Genomic DNA, 14,560 nt, shown 5'->3' with positions numbered 1-14,560 from the left:
TATAAAAAGATCAGGTGGGGCTGAAGTCAGACTCCTTAAACAGTTCAATACACCACTTATTTATTTTCCTCTTGAAATCCATCCATTATCCAACCCACTTATCCTACTGGATCGCGGGGGGTCTGGAGCCTATTCCAGAAGCAATGGGCACTAAGCAGGGAACAACCCTGGACAGGGGGCCAGCCCATCGCAGGGCACCCTCACACGTGCACACCTAAGGGCAATTTAGCCAATAACTCCAATTAGCCTCAGCATGTTGTTGGACTGAGGGGGGAAAGTGGAGTACCTGGAGGAAACCCCACGGCGACACGGGAAGAACATGCAAACTCCACACACGTAACCCAAGCAAAGACTTGAACCCAGGTCCCAGAGGTGTGAGGCAACAGTGCTAACCACTGCACCACCATGTCTTTTTGAAATACCAATAATAAATTTATTGGGATAATAAGACTTGAATTTTGCCATTATTTATCAAAGCTCCCTTAGAATAAACACAAAATGGGATGATCTTGAACATAAAGCTTACGGGCTGAAAATTTGTCCCACTCCGTGCCTGTCTTAAGGTCACAAGTCTGGCATAAAAATGAGCATGACATGCTAAAATACTTAAGTATGTTTGGCATCTTCAAAGATGCACCACAGTGTGTTTAATATTTTACCAGTAACTGATATTTTTATTTGCTTTACCTCATCATGTACATTTAAACTTACCTGTACCTATAGTCATGAAAATGATGTTATTTCCTAGTCTCAGAGATTCACTTTTAACTGTGCACCAGGTAGCTGTGGAATTAATACAAAAGTTACATTTCAAACAGAACAAGACCCTGAGCACATTGTCTACAGTGTCCGCTGTCTTGTGCCCTGTGCTGCCAAGGACAGGCATCCTAGTGCCCACTTACAGGATAAGCTGGATTATTGGTTGCAATATTATGATATGGTTGCATTAATTATGCAACCATACCATAATAAAGAATATGTCAGGTTAAACTTTTATTGGAAAGGGGATGATTTTGGATACACTTAACTGTAGAACTGTATGAATGCCATCACAGACTAGAGCTACTCGGATTCAACATAAATCTGCAGTTGTGTATTACAGTGAATTTGAAAAACACTATTGTTGTAGTAGTATGCCGAAGAAATAATATAATAACAAAGCAAAGAACATTATAAAAATTAAACAAGAATGCACCATTAAAATCCAAATACCAGCATTTGTTGCAGAAACCCATGGAGACACCTCATTAAAAAATCATGCTATTACTTATGCATTAATTAACCAGAAACATCAATAATGCAATCATTAATTAATGAATCATGATGCATCTTTTACCTCAGGCAGTAACTATATTTGTCACTGTATCTGTTAATTCTGTCAACTTTAGTGACCTACAGAAGGATCTACTGAAGGAACAAGATAATCAATAACAGAAGTGAACTACTGATCTTGTGTTTGTTTTTTAATTGTAACGCATCTTTTATCTCAAGTAGCCACTACATTTTGTTTATGATTTGTACTTCAGTAGTATTTCAGTTACTACTAAGTATTTTCAATATAGATAAATATTCTTTAAAAATCAGTTAAGTACAGACTGTCCCTGACGTACAACTTCACTTTTCTGCATGTGCTTTCAGGCTGGGGACGGTCGTGCATCTTGGGTTCATACTACATTTGACTGTGGATGCAAATGGTTGTGGTCTGTGCATGCATACAGCAGCGATATTCCACCAGACCATGGGAGATGTATTGCAACAAACACAAATGCAAGCAGTGTAGTGAGAGGGGTAAACTTTGGACAGTTTTAAAGATATTAGCACTAGAGCCACCGGCATTTTTTTGATTTCCTCTATTCATCGGCGATGTACTTCGGTGTATTACACCTTTTATTTTTCTTAATGGGCCATTGCATTAGTATAACATTCATCCATCAAGAAAACAATGGAACAGTCACATCAGCAAAGTTGCTGTCACCCCAAAAAAGCTATAAAGCCTATATTACAGTCGTGCTTGTGTTGTAAGTGTTTGCAATAAATTTGTCTTGTTGTTAACACACTGTCGGGACGAGCCTGGAACGATCACAGCAACCAAACTCCCTTGCTCAATCTGGGATGTCTTTTTCTCTAATTCGAAATTCAAATTTTATTTGGTACACACCAATCATACACAGCATAACTTGCAGAGAAATGTTATTTCTCGACGCTCAGTGACATAAAAACAACAGTAGTATGTGCAAATTGATAAGCAATAATAAAGCAGTGCAACAGCAGACAGAGGTAGTCCTGTAAGTAATAAATATGATTGTAATGGGGGGTTGGGGGTGATTAAACCAAGTCAGTCTTAGGTCTGGCCCTGGTTGAAGGTCCGAATGGCAGCGAGAAGAAACTGTTCCTCATTCTCTTTGTATGAGCCTTCAGGGAATGGAAGCGCTTCCCTGATCACAAGAGAGAAAAGAGTCCATTGTTTGGGAGGCAGGGGTCCTTCACTATATTCCTGGCCTTGTTCCAGCACCACTTGTTGTAGATGGACTGCAGGTCAGGGAGTTTGGTGCAAATAGTGCACTCCACTGATCGCACTACCCTTGGCAGAGCCCGTCCTGCATGGTGCAGTTCTCGAACCAAGTTGTGATGCTTCCTATTAGGATGCTCTCAGTGGTTTGGAAGTACAAATTTCTTAACAGCTTTGTAGGTAGTTTGAAGTCCCTGAGGTGTCTGAGGTGGTGTAAATGCTGGCAGGCCTTCTTCTCCAGGGTCTTGGTATGACAGGACCAGGACAGGTCCACTCTCTCCAGTGGGGCTCTCTTGACTTTGTGCTGAAGTCCACAATTAACTCCATTGTCTTGCTGATGTCCAGGAAGGGGTTCTTGACCTGGTATCAGTTTTCCAGGACTCCTCCAGGTAGGCCTTTTCATTATTATCAGAGATAGCCACTTCAGGTGCTGGTGAAGTTAGCCACCATCATGAATGTTGCAAACCCACTATTTTTTGTTGTTTTTTTATGCTTTTCTTTACTTTAACCTTTTTCTCTTTTCACAATGGCTACAATCAAATGCTATAAAAACACACTTATCCTTATTGGTTCACAACTCACCCACCATTCGCCAGATCCATGCTGTCCAAACAAGATCCTCAAAAAGAACAATGGACACATCCCAAAGCAGCGACTGAAAGGGAAATGAGCTGGCATCCAAAACAGACTGATGTCTCATGCACATTGCACTTCCTTGCCCAGCAACCTGCTAGCCAATGTACAATCTCTTGAGAACATGCTTGATGATTTCAGGATCAAGTTCCAGAGGGACATACAAGACTGCAACCTCTTCTGCTTCACCTGTAGTAGCTGAACCCAGCAGTACTGGACCATGCCACCCAGTCAGCTCAGCGCTTCTCTATTTACCACATGAACAGAACATAGAAGTTGGGGAAATCAGGAGGAGGTGATGTGTGTCCCATGGTAAACAGCGGCTGGTGCAACAGCGTGAGCATTGTCCCTCTCATGCTATCCTGCTCCTCCAACCTGGAGCTTCTGATCATTAAATATCTCCCCTTCTACCTTCCTCGGGAATTTACCTTGCTTAGAGTCAATGCCATATATTGTCCACCTCAAGAAGACAGACACTGCTTTATGTGAACTACATGAGGCTCTCACACAACACCAAATTCACCATCAGGACATTGCTCTCATTGTGGTGGGGGACTTTAACAGTGCCAATCTCAAACAGGCAGTGCCAAAGTTTCACTGACACATCAGTTGTCCCACTAGAGGCAAAAAGATCTTGGACCACTTCTACACCCCATTTAGAGATGCAAACAAGACACAATATTATTTGCCGTTTGGCCAATCGAACCATGCTGCCATCTCCCACATGCCAATATATCAAGGCTGAAACAGGAAGCCCTGGTTCAGCGGATGATCACATGCTGGACGGACCAATCATTGGTCACTCTTCAGGACACTCTAGATCAGGGGTGGGCAATCTTATCCTGAAAGGGCCATTATGTATGTGGGTTTTTACTGCAACTCCCTAATTAGATTACTACTTAGAGGACTTTTTAGCCTGCATACACACCGGCCCTTCGCGGATAAGACTGTCCACCCCTGCTCTAGATGATGCAGACTGGGACATGTTCCAGTGCACCTCTAATGTGTAAATGTGTTTATGGAAGTTGTTGTGGGATTCATTGGGAAACTAGTAGACAACTCAGCCCAGAAAACAACTATAAAAACGTTTCCCAACCAGAAACCGTGGATGGATGAGACCATCCGTGACACTATGAAATCCCGCACAGTTGCCTACAATGCAGGGCATGCCACCGGGAACATGGAGGAATATAAAGCTGCATGCTACAGCATGCACAGAGTGGTGAAGGAGGCGAAGTGGCACTACGGGCAAAAACTAGAATTACAGCTCCAACAGAGTGGCTAGCACTATTGGTCCACTGGCAGTGGTGACGGCAACAGTAATGTCAGAGTGGAAAATGCTTTCACCATTTTGAATTGTGATATGAGGAGGGCTCCCCAGATAGTGAACACCAGGAAAGCAGCAGGACCTACCGGCATCTCAGGTAGAATCCTCAGAGCCTGCGCCAACAGGCTAACGCCAGTGTTCACAGAGGTATTCAACCTGTCACTGGTACTGTGGGTGAGATAGCGGTGGGTAGATAATATAGGCTGAGGGACTGTAAGGGCTGTCCGTATTTTACCACCACACACAATCGGGAGTGTTGGCCAGAACACTACTTGAGGCCAAGATGATGGAGCGGAGTGCATGCAGGAAGTAAGACAGTGACGAGACCAGAGGATGATATATAACTGGGTTGTATTGGTTGTACAGGCGTGAGTGTGTGGTCCTACAGCAGAGGAAATGAATACAAATCCATTCAGTGATGCAAATAAACTGAAATTACACAATACACATACAAATCACACTGCACATGAGCTAATCAGCTAACATGAGCTCCGACAGGTAATGCTACATGCCATGCACAACAGAAGTTACAACCCCACATTAACTAAATGATCCGTTATTTATGAACGAACACTTCTAGTACAAACCTAACATGACTGAAAGTGCTAGAAGATCAACTTACATTGCTCATTTACGCACACAGGCACGGACCAACACAAGTAGCTCATTAACCGTTCTCTGGTGGTGAGATGGCAGGCGAAAAATATGCCACTCGCTCCCGTAGCGCCGAGTGGTCGCGCTGATGACGTCATCACCGCATGACAACCGTTTCACAATAAACACGCCTCAGTAGAATAAAGGGGGAACTATACTGTCATACAACATAACAGATTAACAGAAAGGTAAACGTCCATAGTCTTTTCTACAGGTACAGCGGTAATCCCCACTATTTTAAAAACTTTGTTGTCGTTCCTGTACCACAGAAACCCCAACCTGCCTGCCTCAATGTTGATTTTGGTCAGAGAATTCAAGGAAGTCTAGTAACCATGGCGATGCACTCACATGCAGCGGCCTAACGGTCTTCAAGTTTGGGCAGCTATTCAGTTTTTACAATGTTTTTCCTGTATGTTTTTAAACATGTATTAGCAGTCACATATGTACAGTACAGCAGAACAGAGCTGCTAATGATTGTGTACAACATTGTGTACACAATTTGAATTACTATGCAATGATAATTACAGAGACCTGGCTAGACCAGAACACCCTGAATGCTACTATCAAGCTAGCGGGCTGCACCATCCTCGGGACAGTTAGGACTATCCACTCCAGTAAGAGCAGAGGAGGTGGACTTCGTATTTATATAAACAATAGTTGGTGTACAAACGCCACCAACAAGGTCACTCACTGCTCTCCAGATATTGAGTACTTGATGACAGTACAGACCTTTCTACTTGCCCAGTGAGTTTACATCAGTCGTGATGGCAGCTGTTTATGCATCACCTCAAACTAATGCTATGCTAGCCATGGAGAAGCTACACCACTCTGTCAGCCAGCATTTGTTGGTACAACCAAACAGCATTGTTATAGCAGCAGGGGATTTTAATTACGCTGACTTGAAGTCTGTTTTACAAGTACGTAAACTTCCCGAAAACAGAAAAGAAGATCAAGTCTACTGCAACATTCCACATGCCTGCAAAATCAGCCCTCTGCCACATCTGGGACTCTCAGATCATCTATCTCTGTCCCTGATCCCAGCATACAAACCACTCAGCTGTAGACAAAGACCATTCATGAGGACAGTCAAAGTATGGACCAAAGAAGCCACTGCAGGACTGCTTCGAGGACACAGACTACAGAATTTTTTCTGAGGAGTCAGACCTGGAGGGATACACACCAGCTGTCCTTTCATATATAAAATTCTATGCTGAGATTGTGTCAGAAATAAAAATTGTTAAAGTGTTCCCCAACCAGAAACCATAGTTTAACAGCAAGATGAGGACATTGCTCAGAACACAGGACTCTGTGTTTAAATGTGGGGATTTGCAGGCCTACAAAGAGTCATGGAGATGCCTTAGGAGGGAGAGGGACCAAGCACAGGTACAAGCAGTGCACAGAGGGACACTTCATCAGTAACAACTCCAGATGCATGTGGCAGGGGGTAAAGATTCTTTCTGGCTACAAGGACAGATGCACAGCCACAAACCCTTCAGACAGCATACTGCCAGACACTCTAAACGACTGTCTTAAGTCAGCCACAGTCTTACCTCTTGTTTCTGCCCTCTTGTTAACCAGCCACAGCTGCCTTGTGTTTACCCCCCTGTTAGTTGGGAATATTGTCATCTCTTAGTCCTATGCTTCTTGTTCTTTCATTGTTTCACTGTCCCTGGTTCTGTTCGTGCCTGCACTGCTTAATAAATGCCTCTATTACAAGGTCTCTCAGCACCAGCCTGCATTATGGGTTGTGCTTCGGCCTTCCATCGTGACAGAATGACAGAACCTACCAAATGACCTTGCAGCTGTGTTTTGGACCCGCCGAACCCAGTCTGGATGTGCTTGCTCACCCTTTTTCCCAGTGATGATCTTGTCCTCGACCCCACGTGTGACAACAACCAAATAGAATCCGGGGGGTCGTTCATTTGATGAGGAGACCAGCAGATATCTGAAGAGGATTGGCTCTGGAAGCAGATAGACTGGCTTCAATGAGGATGTCTCCAACCTTTCGTTTGCTGATTCTGTGCTCCTGGAAACCAATGTCCGCCATGCAGCGCGATGCTGCCGACTTGCTGCGTCGACATCAAATCAAACAGACTGTACCTCGCCCGTCTCGGCAACCAAGTTCTTTACTTTCTAAGAGCTGTACTGGAGGCTGGTTGACAACCCCCTCATCCAGACCTGTCTGGAGACAATAGATCTACTGGGATGGATCAACCGGGGATTGTTGGCCATTTCCCCACTCTCGTCCTCCCTGGAGCTGTAACGAATTGCCTACAGCATGAAGGAGGTGCTTTGCCTCCGGAAAAAGGCGAATGGGCAATCCAGTCCTTCTCCAGAGATTCCCGCTGAGCTCCACTGTTTTCCTGAGGTGTCTGAGCCCCATCAGTCTCCTGAGGTACCTGCCAAGCTTCACCCATCTTCCTAAATGTCTGAGCGCCACCCGTCACCTCAGATCATCCTTCTGGTTCACTGTAGCCAGCCAACTATTCACCCGCTGACTCCCCAAAGTCTTCAGTCAGCTCCTGTATTAGAAAGCGGAGACAAAGAGGGAGGGTGGAGCCAACATCCTGCCCAGGAGACGCTGCCACTGCACCCTGCCCAGGAGACACTGCTGCCTGGTACTGCCCAGAAGGAGCTGCCACCGCGCCTAGCCCAGGAGATGCCACCGCTGCACCAAGTCCAGGTGACGCTGCCACCGCCACTCCTTCCTCACCCCTGGCTCCCGATCTGGGAGCTTCTTGCCATCTCGCTAACACCAGGCCAGGATGAGCTCCCCGCTGCTATGCTAGTGCCTGGTCCAGATAAGTGCTCCATGGCTTCGCTAATATTCAGCTTGGATGAGCTCTCTGTCACTTCCCTGACACTCAGCCCTGAGGAAGCCGCTTTGCCTGTTCCATCTGCATGTAGCCCTGGAAAGACCGACCCACTCCTGTGCTCGGTCTGTGGTTGCCCAACCCACGGCCTGCATCAGTCACTCCAACTGCTCCTGTCTGCTAGCTGGTGGCCACCTCCGTGCCGGCTCCTGAATGCGCACCCAAGGTCATTGCCACCCAGATTGCTCCTGCCAGCTTCACAGGCTACTAGCCCTGATAAGGCCACAGACTTCCCACGAGTGCTCTGCTCTGCTTGTCCTCAGAAGCACTCGTCGAGCTCAGCCTGCCTCCAGATGCGCCCATTGAACTCCGCCAGCCTCCAGAAGTGCCTATCAAGCTCTGCTCGCTGCCGTCATCCCAGCTTTGCTCTTTGCTTTGTTCACCCACAGAGGTCACTGCTATGTGTTGTTCGCCTGCAGCCATCGCTTCCATATTAGCTCTTGCCTGCCCGTTGACCTGCTCACCTGCCTGGTTGCCGGCCTGCTCACCTGCCCGCTTTCCCGAGGCCGCTGCCTCAGCGACTCCTGCCTCCTTGACCGAGCCCATTGCCGCCTTATTGATTTGTGCTTCGTCTCCATCCCTCACCTACACCCTCCACACCGCCGGGCCCCTTGCTGACACCCACCTCGTGCCTCGGGCTCTCTGGCCACCATCAGTCCTTTACCAAATCCCCTAGGCGCTCCTGGACTTGTGACCGACCATTAAACCACCTGCCTTAAAACGGTTCCCTGGACAAGATTGTGGTAGAGGATCTGGAATGGGACCCTATGGGTCTGACCCTAAGCCCCATACCATGGGTCCTGACTGCTGTCCCGGACTCAGGTGCTCCCCACTTTAAGTCACGAGGGACGCCACAGTACCGACAAGCATTCAGGAGACGGACTGGACAGGTCTCAGTTCTTGTCTGATTAGGTCCTTTGGCAGTCACAGCCCCCTGCCATGACACCCCGGTGGCGTCCTCTGCCTTGGTGGCTCCTGTGGTGCACTCCTGTCCCAGTCCTGTGGACTTCTCCATGGCTAGCTCTGACCCTGGTTCCTTCCTTGTCTCTCAATTCTGGCCCTGCAGTCTCCCTGGCATCCTACTGTTCCCGTCCTGGTCCTTGCCCAGCCTCCTGTCTAGGTTCCTGCCTTGATCCTAGACTCACAAATCCCAGAATGTTACCAAGTCCCATTGACCCACCGAAGCCCAGCAAGATCTACACTGTGGGACTGACACCCAACACCCTGGGGTTCTCCAGGCCCCTCAGTCTGACTTCTCCCCCTCTCCTGCCTAATTGTGGTCTACACCCTGTATTGTCATACTGTCCTGGCCCATTTTCCTGGTGGTCCACACTTGTGCATGTTCTTCCATGTGTTTGCCTTATCTCTGTCCAGTATGTTCAGCCTGTCCTCCCTACAGTTCCTCGCCCTTCTTTTGTCTGTCCCTGGGTACAAGTAACATCCTGTCTTGTCTCATGGTCTCACCTGTTAGATGTCCCCTATTAGGTCTTCTGTTATCCCTTTGGTATAGTCTGCTTAGTCCTGTTCCTGGTTCTGTTTTGTCTCCCCAGGTACTCAGTCCTGTGAGTCTCTGCATCTGGTGTCTGACCCTGTCCAGCATCCCTGGTCTTGCCCAGTATCCAGGCCCCATGTGCTCGTCTTCTCATCCGATCCCTTGAGTCCCCTCCCTGGCTGTCTTGGTATGTCCAGGGTGGGATGTCCAGCTGGACCCTGCCTGTCTGCTCCCAGTGATTGCCTTTGGGCGTGGCTGCTAATCAGCCGCGCCTGAAGCTCGTTAGTCTTATCTCTTCTTCCTGCCCTCTTGTTAACTAGCCAAACCTGCCTTGAGTTTACTCCCCTGTTAGTCAGGTATATTAGTGTCTCTTAGTCCTGTGCTTCTTGTTCTGTCATTGTCTCACTGTCCGCGGTTCTGCTCATCCCTCCACTACTTAATAAACGGCCCTATTATGGGGTTTCTCAGCAACAGTCTGCATTCAGGGTCATGCTTCGCTCTGCCGTCAAGACAGTGATGGTCCATGTTGACACGAGACCAATGTCTTGTTGAATCTTTTCCACAAAGGATTAAGGCAGTTCTGAAGGCGAAAGTGGGTCCAACCACATACTAGCAAGGAGTACATAATATAGTGGCTACTGAGTGTATGTTGTTTATATCACCCAGTTATATTGTGAAACCAATAACTCCAATTAGATAAGGTCATTGTACAGAAGTAATCCAATTGTGATCAAATTAGATTATACATTATTTCAAGTAATCCAAAGATTACATTACTGATTATATTTTAGCTTTGTAATTTGGAATCTGTACCGGATTACTTTTCAAACACTGAAAGTACAGTACTATATAGCAACATGACTATCCTAGCCTCACACACATTTCCCAGTCTCATTCTCACACCTAATACCAGTATGATTATTCTATTCCGACAGACGTCCATATCAACAAACGCCGTCTATTGTAACAGAACCCACCTGTAAATCAGAGACAGTCTGTGTACTTCATTTATCTTGTATTTCATATCATTTTATTTTAACATGGTATGTGAGGAAAGGCAACAACTGGAAATATGTAAACATACCTGAAAATAACTCATTATATGGTGCCACATTAAACAACACCAGGTTCCATGTAAGACTGATGACAACACAAGTGACAGCTTCTTCTATGGATCCTATGAAATTGAGTTATACAAGTTAACAGTGAGGAAATCTTTTCCTGCTGTAGTGTTTACAGATCCAGCCCTAGATTTGCATTCCAATTACATAAGCTTTCCTGTATGAATTGCTTCACTTTTCACAACATCCTTCTCCTTCAATTTATTATATTTAATTATACTTACCTTCAGCAACACCCCACAGAGTGAATGATAAGGACATCATTACAGATGGAACTATGACACTGGAACAGTGACACAACAGTGCCTGCCTGCTTTCACCTACAGTATATACAGAAAGTAAAATCCAATCGAGCCACATCCTCTTTAACATTTGATGACAGTTCAAAGTTGACTGATCTACAACCAATCCCATATCATCTTTCTGCTGCAAGCTCACCTACAGACTCCCAGTGCAAAATGTCAAACTATCAGTTTCACTAGAGGGTATAGTTTCAGTGAGGACATTGGTTTTAGATGAAAGTTAATTGGGCTTCCTTTAAAACGTTCCGCAATATATATTGACAGATACAGACTTGGACAAATTTGTTGGTACCCTTACAACTCATTGAAACAACGCTTCATTTCTCCTAAAAAGTGATTCAGTTAAAAGCAATTGTCTAACGGATACCTGCATGCCTTTAGAATATGAGTAGGTAAACCAATAAAGTTGTGAAATGAAATAATTTGTTGTTTATTTTAGAAAGATATGCTGAAATAGTATGGAGAGTTTGTTGGTGCCCCTAACGAGACTATCCTTGCATTTTAGTCATGTTTCAAACTAAGTGTTTGACCTTAATTAGTATCACAGGTGCCTTCAAGCTTTCATCAGCCATCCAGCCTATTTAAAGGGAAAGAACATGCTATTGTGTTGTTTGGTATCATTGTGTGCACTACACTGAACATGGATGAGAGAAAACAAAGGAGAATGCTGTCTGAGAAGATTATAGATAACCATGGTAAAGGCTATAAGACCATCTCTAAGTAGCTTCATGTTCCTGTCACCACATTTACCAATATTATTTTTTTTTTAAAGTATAAGGTTCATGGGACTGTAGCCAGTCTCCCATGACGTGGACACGACAGGAAATGCAACCCCAGACTGATCAGAAGGATAGTGTGGATGGTAGGAAAAAAGTCAAGGAAACCATCCAAAACCATTAAAGCTGAGCTCCATGGTCAAGGTACATCACATTTTGAACAATGTGCTCCATGGAAGACCCAGGAGGGCTCCACTATTGACAGAAAAACATAAAGCCAAAGTGGAATTCACCAAAATGGATGTTGACAGGTCCCAAAGTTTCTGGGAGAAACTAATCCTTAAGACTGATTGGATAAAACTGGGGCTCTTTGGTCAGTCACATCAGCTCCTGTTTACAGAAGGAAAATGAAGCTTTAAAAGAAACCCCATACCTACTGTGAATCATGGAGGGAGCTCTGTTTTGTTTTGGGGCTGCTTTGCTGCATCTGGCATGGGAACCTTGAATCTGTGCAGGGCAAGACTACCAAGGCATCCTGGAGTGTACCATACTGCCCAGTGTCAGAAAGCTTTGCACACCCTGCATCACTTCCCCATTGTTCTATCTGTTGTGTTGCTCTAATAAACTACACCTCTTACTTGTTTAATCTTTCCTCTTGTTACAGCCCTTGTGTGGATAACCCCAGGTGCTTCTCATCTGCTCCCTCATTATTGATGTGTATAGTGCCTTTCTCTCTTGAGCTCCCCAGTCCAGTCATTAATGTTGCTGTCTGTGTTCGTTTCCTGGTTTGCCCTGTGTCCTGTACTCTTGTCTGATCCTCCCTACCCTGTTTTGACCACCGTGGTCCATTTCCTTTTGCCCTATCTGTAGTTTGTATTTAATAAAGCCCCTTTTGGTTTACCCCATGCCTGCCTTTGCTTCTGTCCTTGCCTGTGATTGACAAAGCTCAGTCACAGGTCATGGCTTCTCCAACAGGATAACTACCCAAAATATACAGCTAAGGGCACTCAATGGCTCAAACATTGGACTATTCTTAAATGGCCCTCCATGAGCCCAGATCTTAATCCTATTGAACATCTAGAGAGTTCTGAAAACTTCAGTCTGGTGATGCCACCCTTCAAACCTGAGACAGCTTCAGCAGTTTGCTCAGGAAGAGTGGGCCAGACTACCTGTTGGCATGTGCAGACATATCATTCTGAAGTACAGAGATCACTTGTTGGCAGTGATTGCTACAAAAGGTGGTGTCACAATTATTAAATTAAGGATACTGTGATGACTGTGAGCGGAGAAGCAGGCGAGAGCAGTGAATAGGATGAAATGGGGTTTTATTTAAGGCAGACAGCACACATGGGAGCACACAGCAAAGCCACGTTAATGACAGACCTGGGGAAAACTGACGCGGACTAAATACACAGGACATGCTGAAAATAACAGGCAACAGGTGATCACAATCAAGAATTAACACAGGGAAATGAGGGGGGCATGGCACACAGGAGGATCGGACGAGCAGGTCATGACATACCATTTTTTTTTATGTAAAATTCAACTGAATCAGTAATCAAAAGCAATATAGAGTATATAATATGGAATAAACAAGGGATGCCATTAAACTTTTGTCAGTTTCAAGTTATTCCAAACATAGTTTGAACCAACAAATTTGTCCACGCCTGAATGTGAATTTTGTCGGTGCATGATAAAAGTAGGCCTTTGTTAAATTAATCAGCCTGGTAATAGACAGGCGCCCCCTGTACACATAGTCCTGTCTTAAGCCCAGAATTTGCTGTTGTATCTTGGCCAAGAGAAATGGTTTGAAAAGTAAAAATAAACAAATGATAAAAACTGAAATAAGTGCAGTCACATTTTAATGTCACTTACCTGGTCTTATCAAATTCCATACAGAGAAAGCACCAGTAACCAGGACTACAGGTGTGACAGTAATGCACAGCACCAGAATCAACCAGTGTAAGGATGAATAACCTAAAAAAATAAGAATTACATTCAGTTTACATTACGAGTACATTCAACAGGTCCAACCCTCCAGTTAGTATAAAATAATTAATATGAAACTTTACGTTTAATGAAAAATGCATGTAACATAAAACTGCTGTTGCTTTTGTAGCTTGCCTGAAAAGTTGTAGCAGAATTATCACTTACCTACTCCCTGTATTACTACCTGTGTTTCATTTTGCTCTTGCTCTGTGTAAGCCACACACTTGTACACTCCTGCATCTGCAGTCCTCACACCCTCAAGCAGCAGAGAGAAGTTGCCTTTGTGGATTTCCTGAGAGAAGAAGTGGGCTCTGTCCTTGTAGGCGTCCCCCTGTGATTCAGGTCTGCTCTGACCCCCCTGCAATAGGTGCACGATGGTGTCTGAATCAGTCCTTCTCCACTCCACCTCCAGCTCCTCCAAAGGCAGGGGTCTGTCCACAAAGCAGGGAAGCAGTACAGCTCCTCTCAACTGCGCTGTTAGAGGATCAGCCGAGCCGTGTAGCAGGAAACCTACCACAGCAACAAAATACATAAAATTCACACGATTCGTGACTAGTAATCAAGAAACAAATAATGCATTATAAATTACTTATCTGGTAAGCATATATTTAAACGTTAATCAGTACACAAAAATAGAATCCTCGTCGTAAAACATAATCGTTAATCTTAAACATTATTTTGCGAACAGCATATGAATAGAGAAGATAGGAGTTATCAGGTACTTCGCTACATACCATCAGTGCCAATGACGAACCCGAACAGGATCAAATTCACGCTGAGATTTATTATCTTCATTTCCTCCATTACTATACGACGGGAATTGTTTAGGCTACTTAATACTTTAAATATATAGGCCTATACGTTTGACTTAATGTAATTGTATCTTTATAGAGAATGTTGTCTTTCCGTCCATACTTTTGGCTTCAGTTCTGGTCGTACTTTGA

At 44.9% G+C, this 14,560-nt stretch overlaps 1 protein-coding gene across 3 annotated transcripts in view; it reads right to left on the bottom strand.

Moving 5' to 3' along the window:
* LOC111838976 (uncharacterized) overlaps positions 1-14,560 on the bottom strand; it is a 30,485-nt gene extending 15,925 nt beyond the window's left edge. For 2 of the 3 annotated variants that reach the window (XM_023802479.2, XM_023802481.2), the window contains exons 1-6: positions 14,351-14,560; positions 13,782-14,126; positions 13,503-13,604; positions 10,834-10,929; positions 10,573-10,665; positions 712-783 (exon numbers count right to left, since the gene is read on the bottom strand). In XM_023802479.2, the coding sequence (XP_023658247.2) occupies positions 712-783; positions 10,573-10,665; positions 10,834-10,929; positions 13,503-13,604; positions 13,782-14,126; positions 14,351-14,420 (778 nt within the window). In that variant the 5' untranslated portion in view covers positions 14,421-14,560. The remainder of the gene's footprint in view (positions 1-711; positions 784-10,572; positions 10,666-10,833; positions 10,930-13,502; positions 13,605-13,781; positions 14,127-14,350) is intronic. The other variant, XM_023802480.2, reaches the window with a different exon arrangement.

This window comes from Paramormyrops kingsleyae, chromosome 10 (genome assembly GCF_048594095.1).
Source record: "Paramormyrops kingsleyae isolate MSU_618 chromosome 10, PKINGS_0.4, whole genome shotgun sequence".
Taxonomy (NCBI): domain Eukaryota; kingdom Metazoa; phylum Chordata; class Actinopteri; order Osteoglossiformes; family Mormyridae; genus Paramormyrops; species Paramormyrops kingsleyae.
The sequence above is the reverse complement of the archived record's forward strand: the minus strand, read 5'-3'. Positions and strand labels throughout refer to the sequence as shown.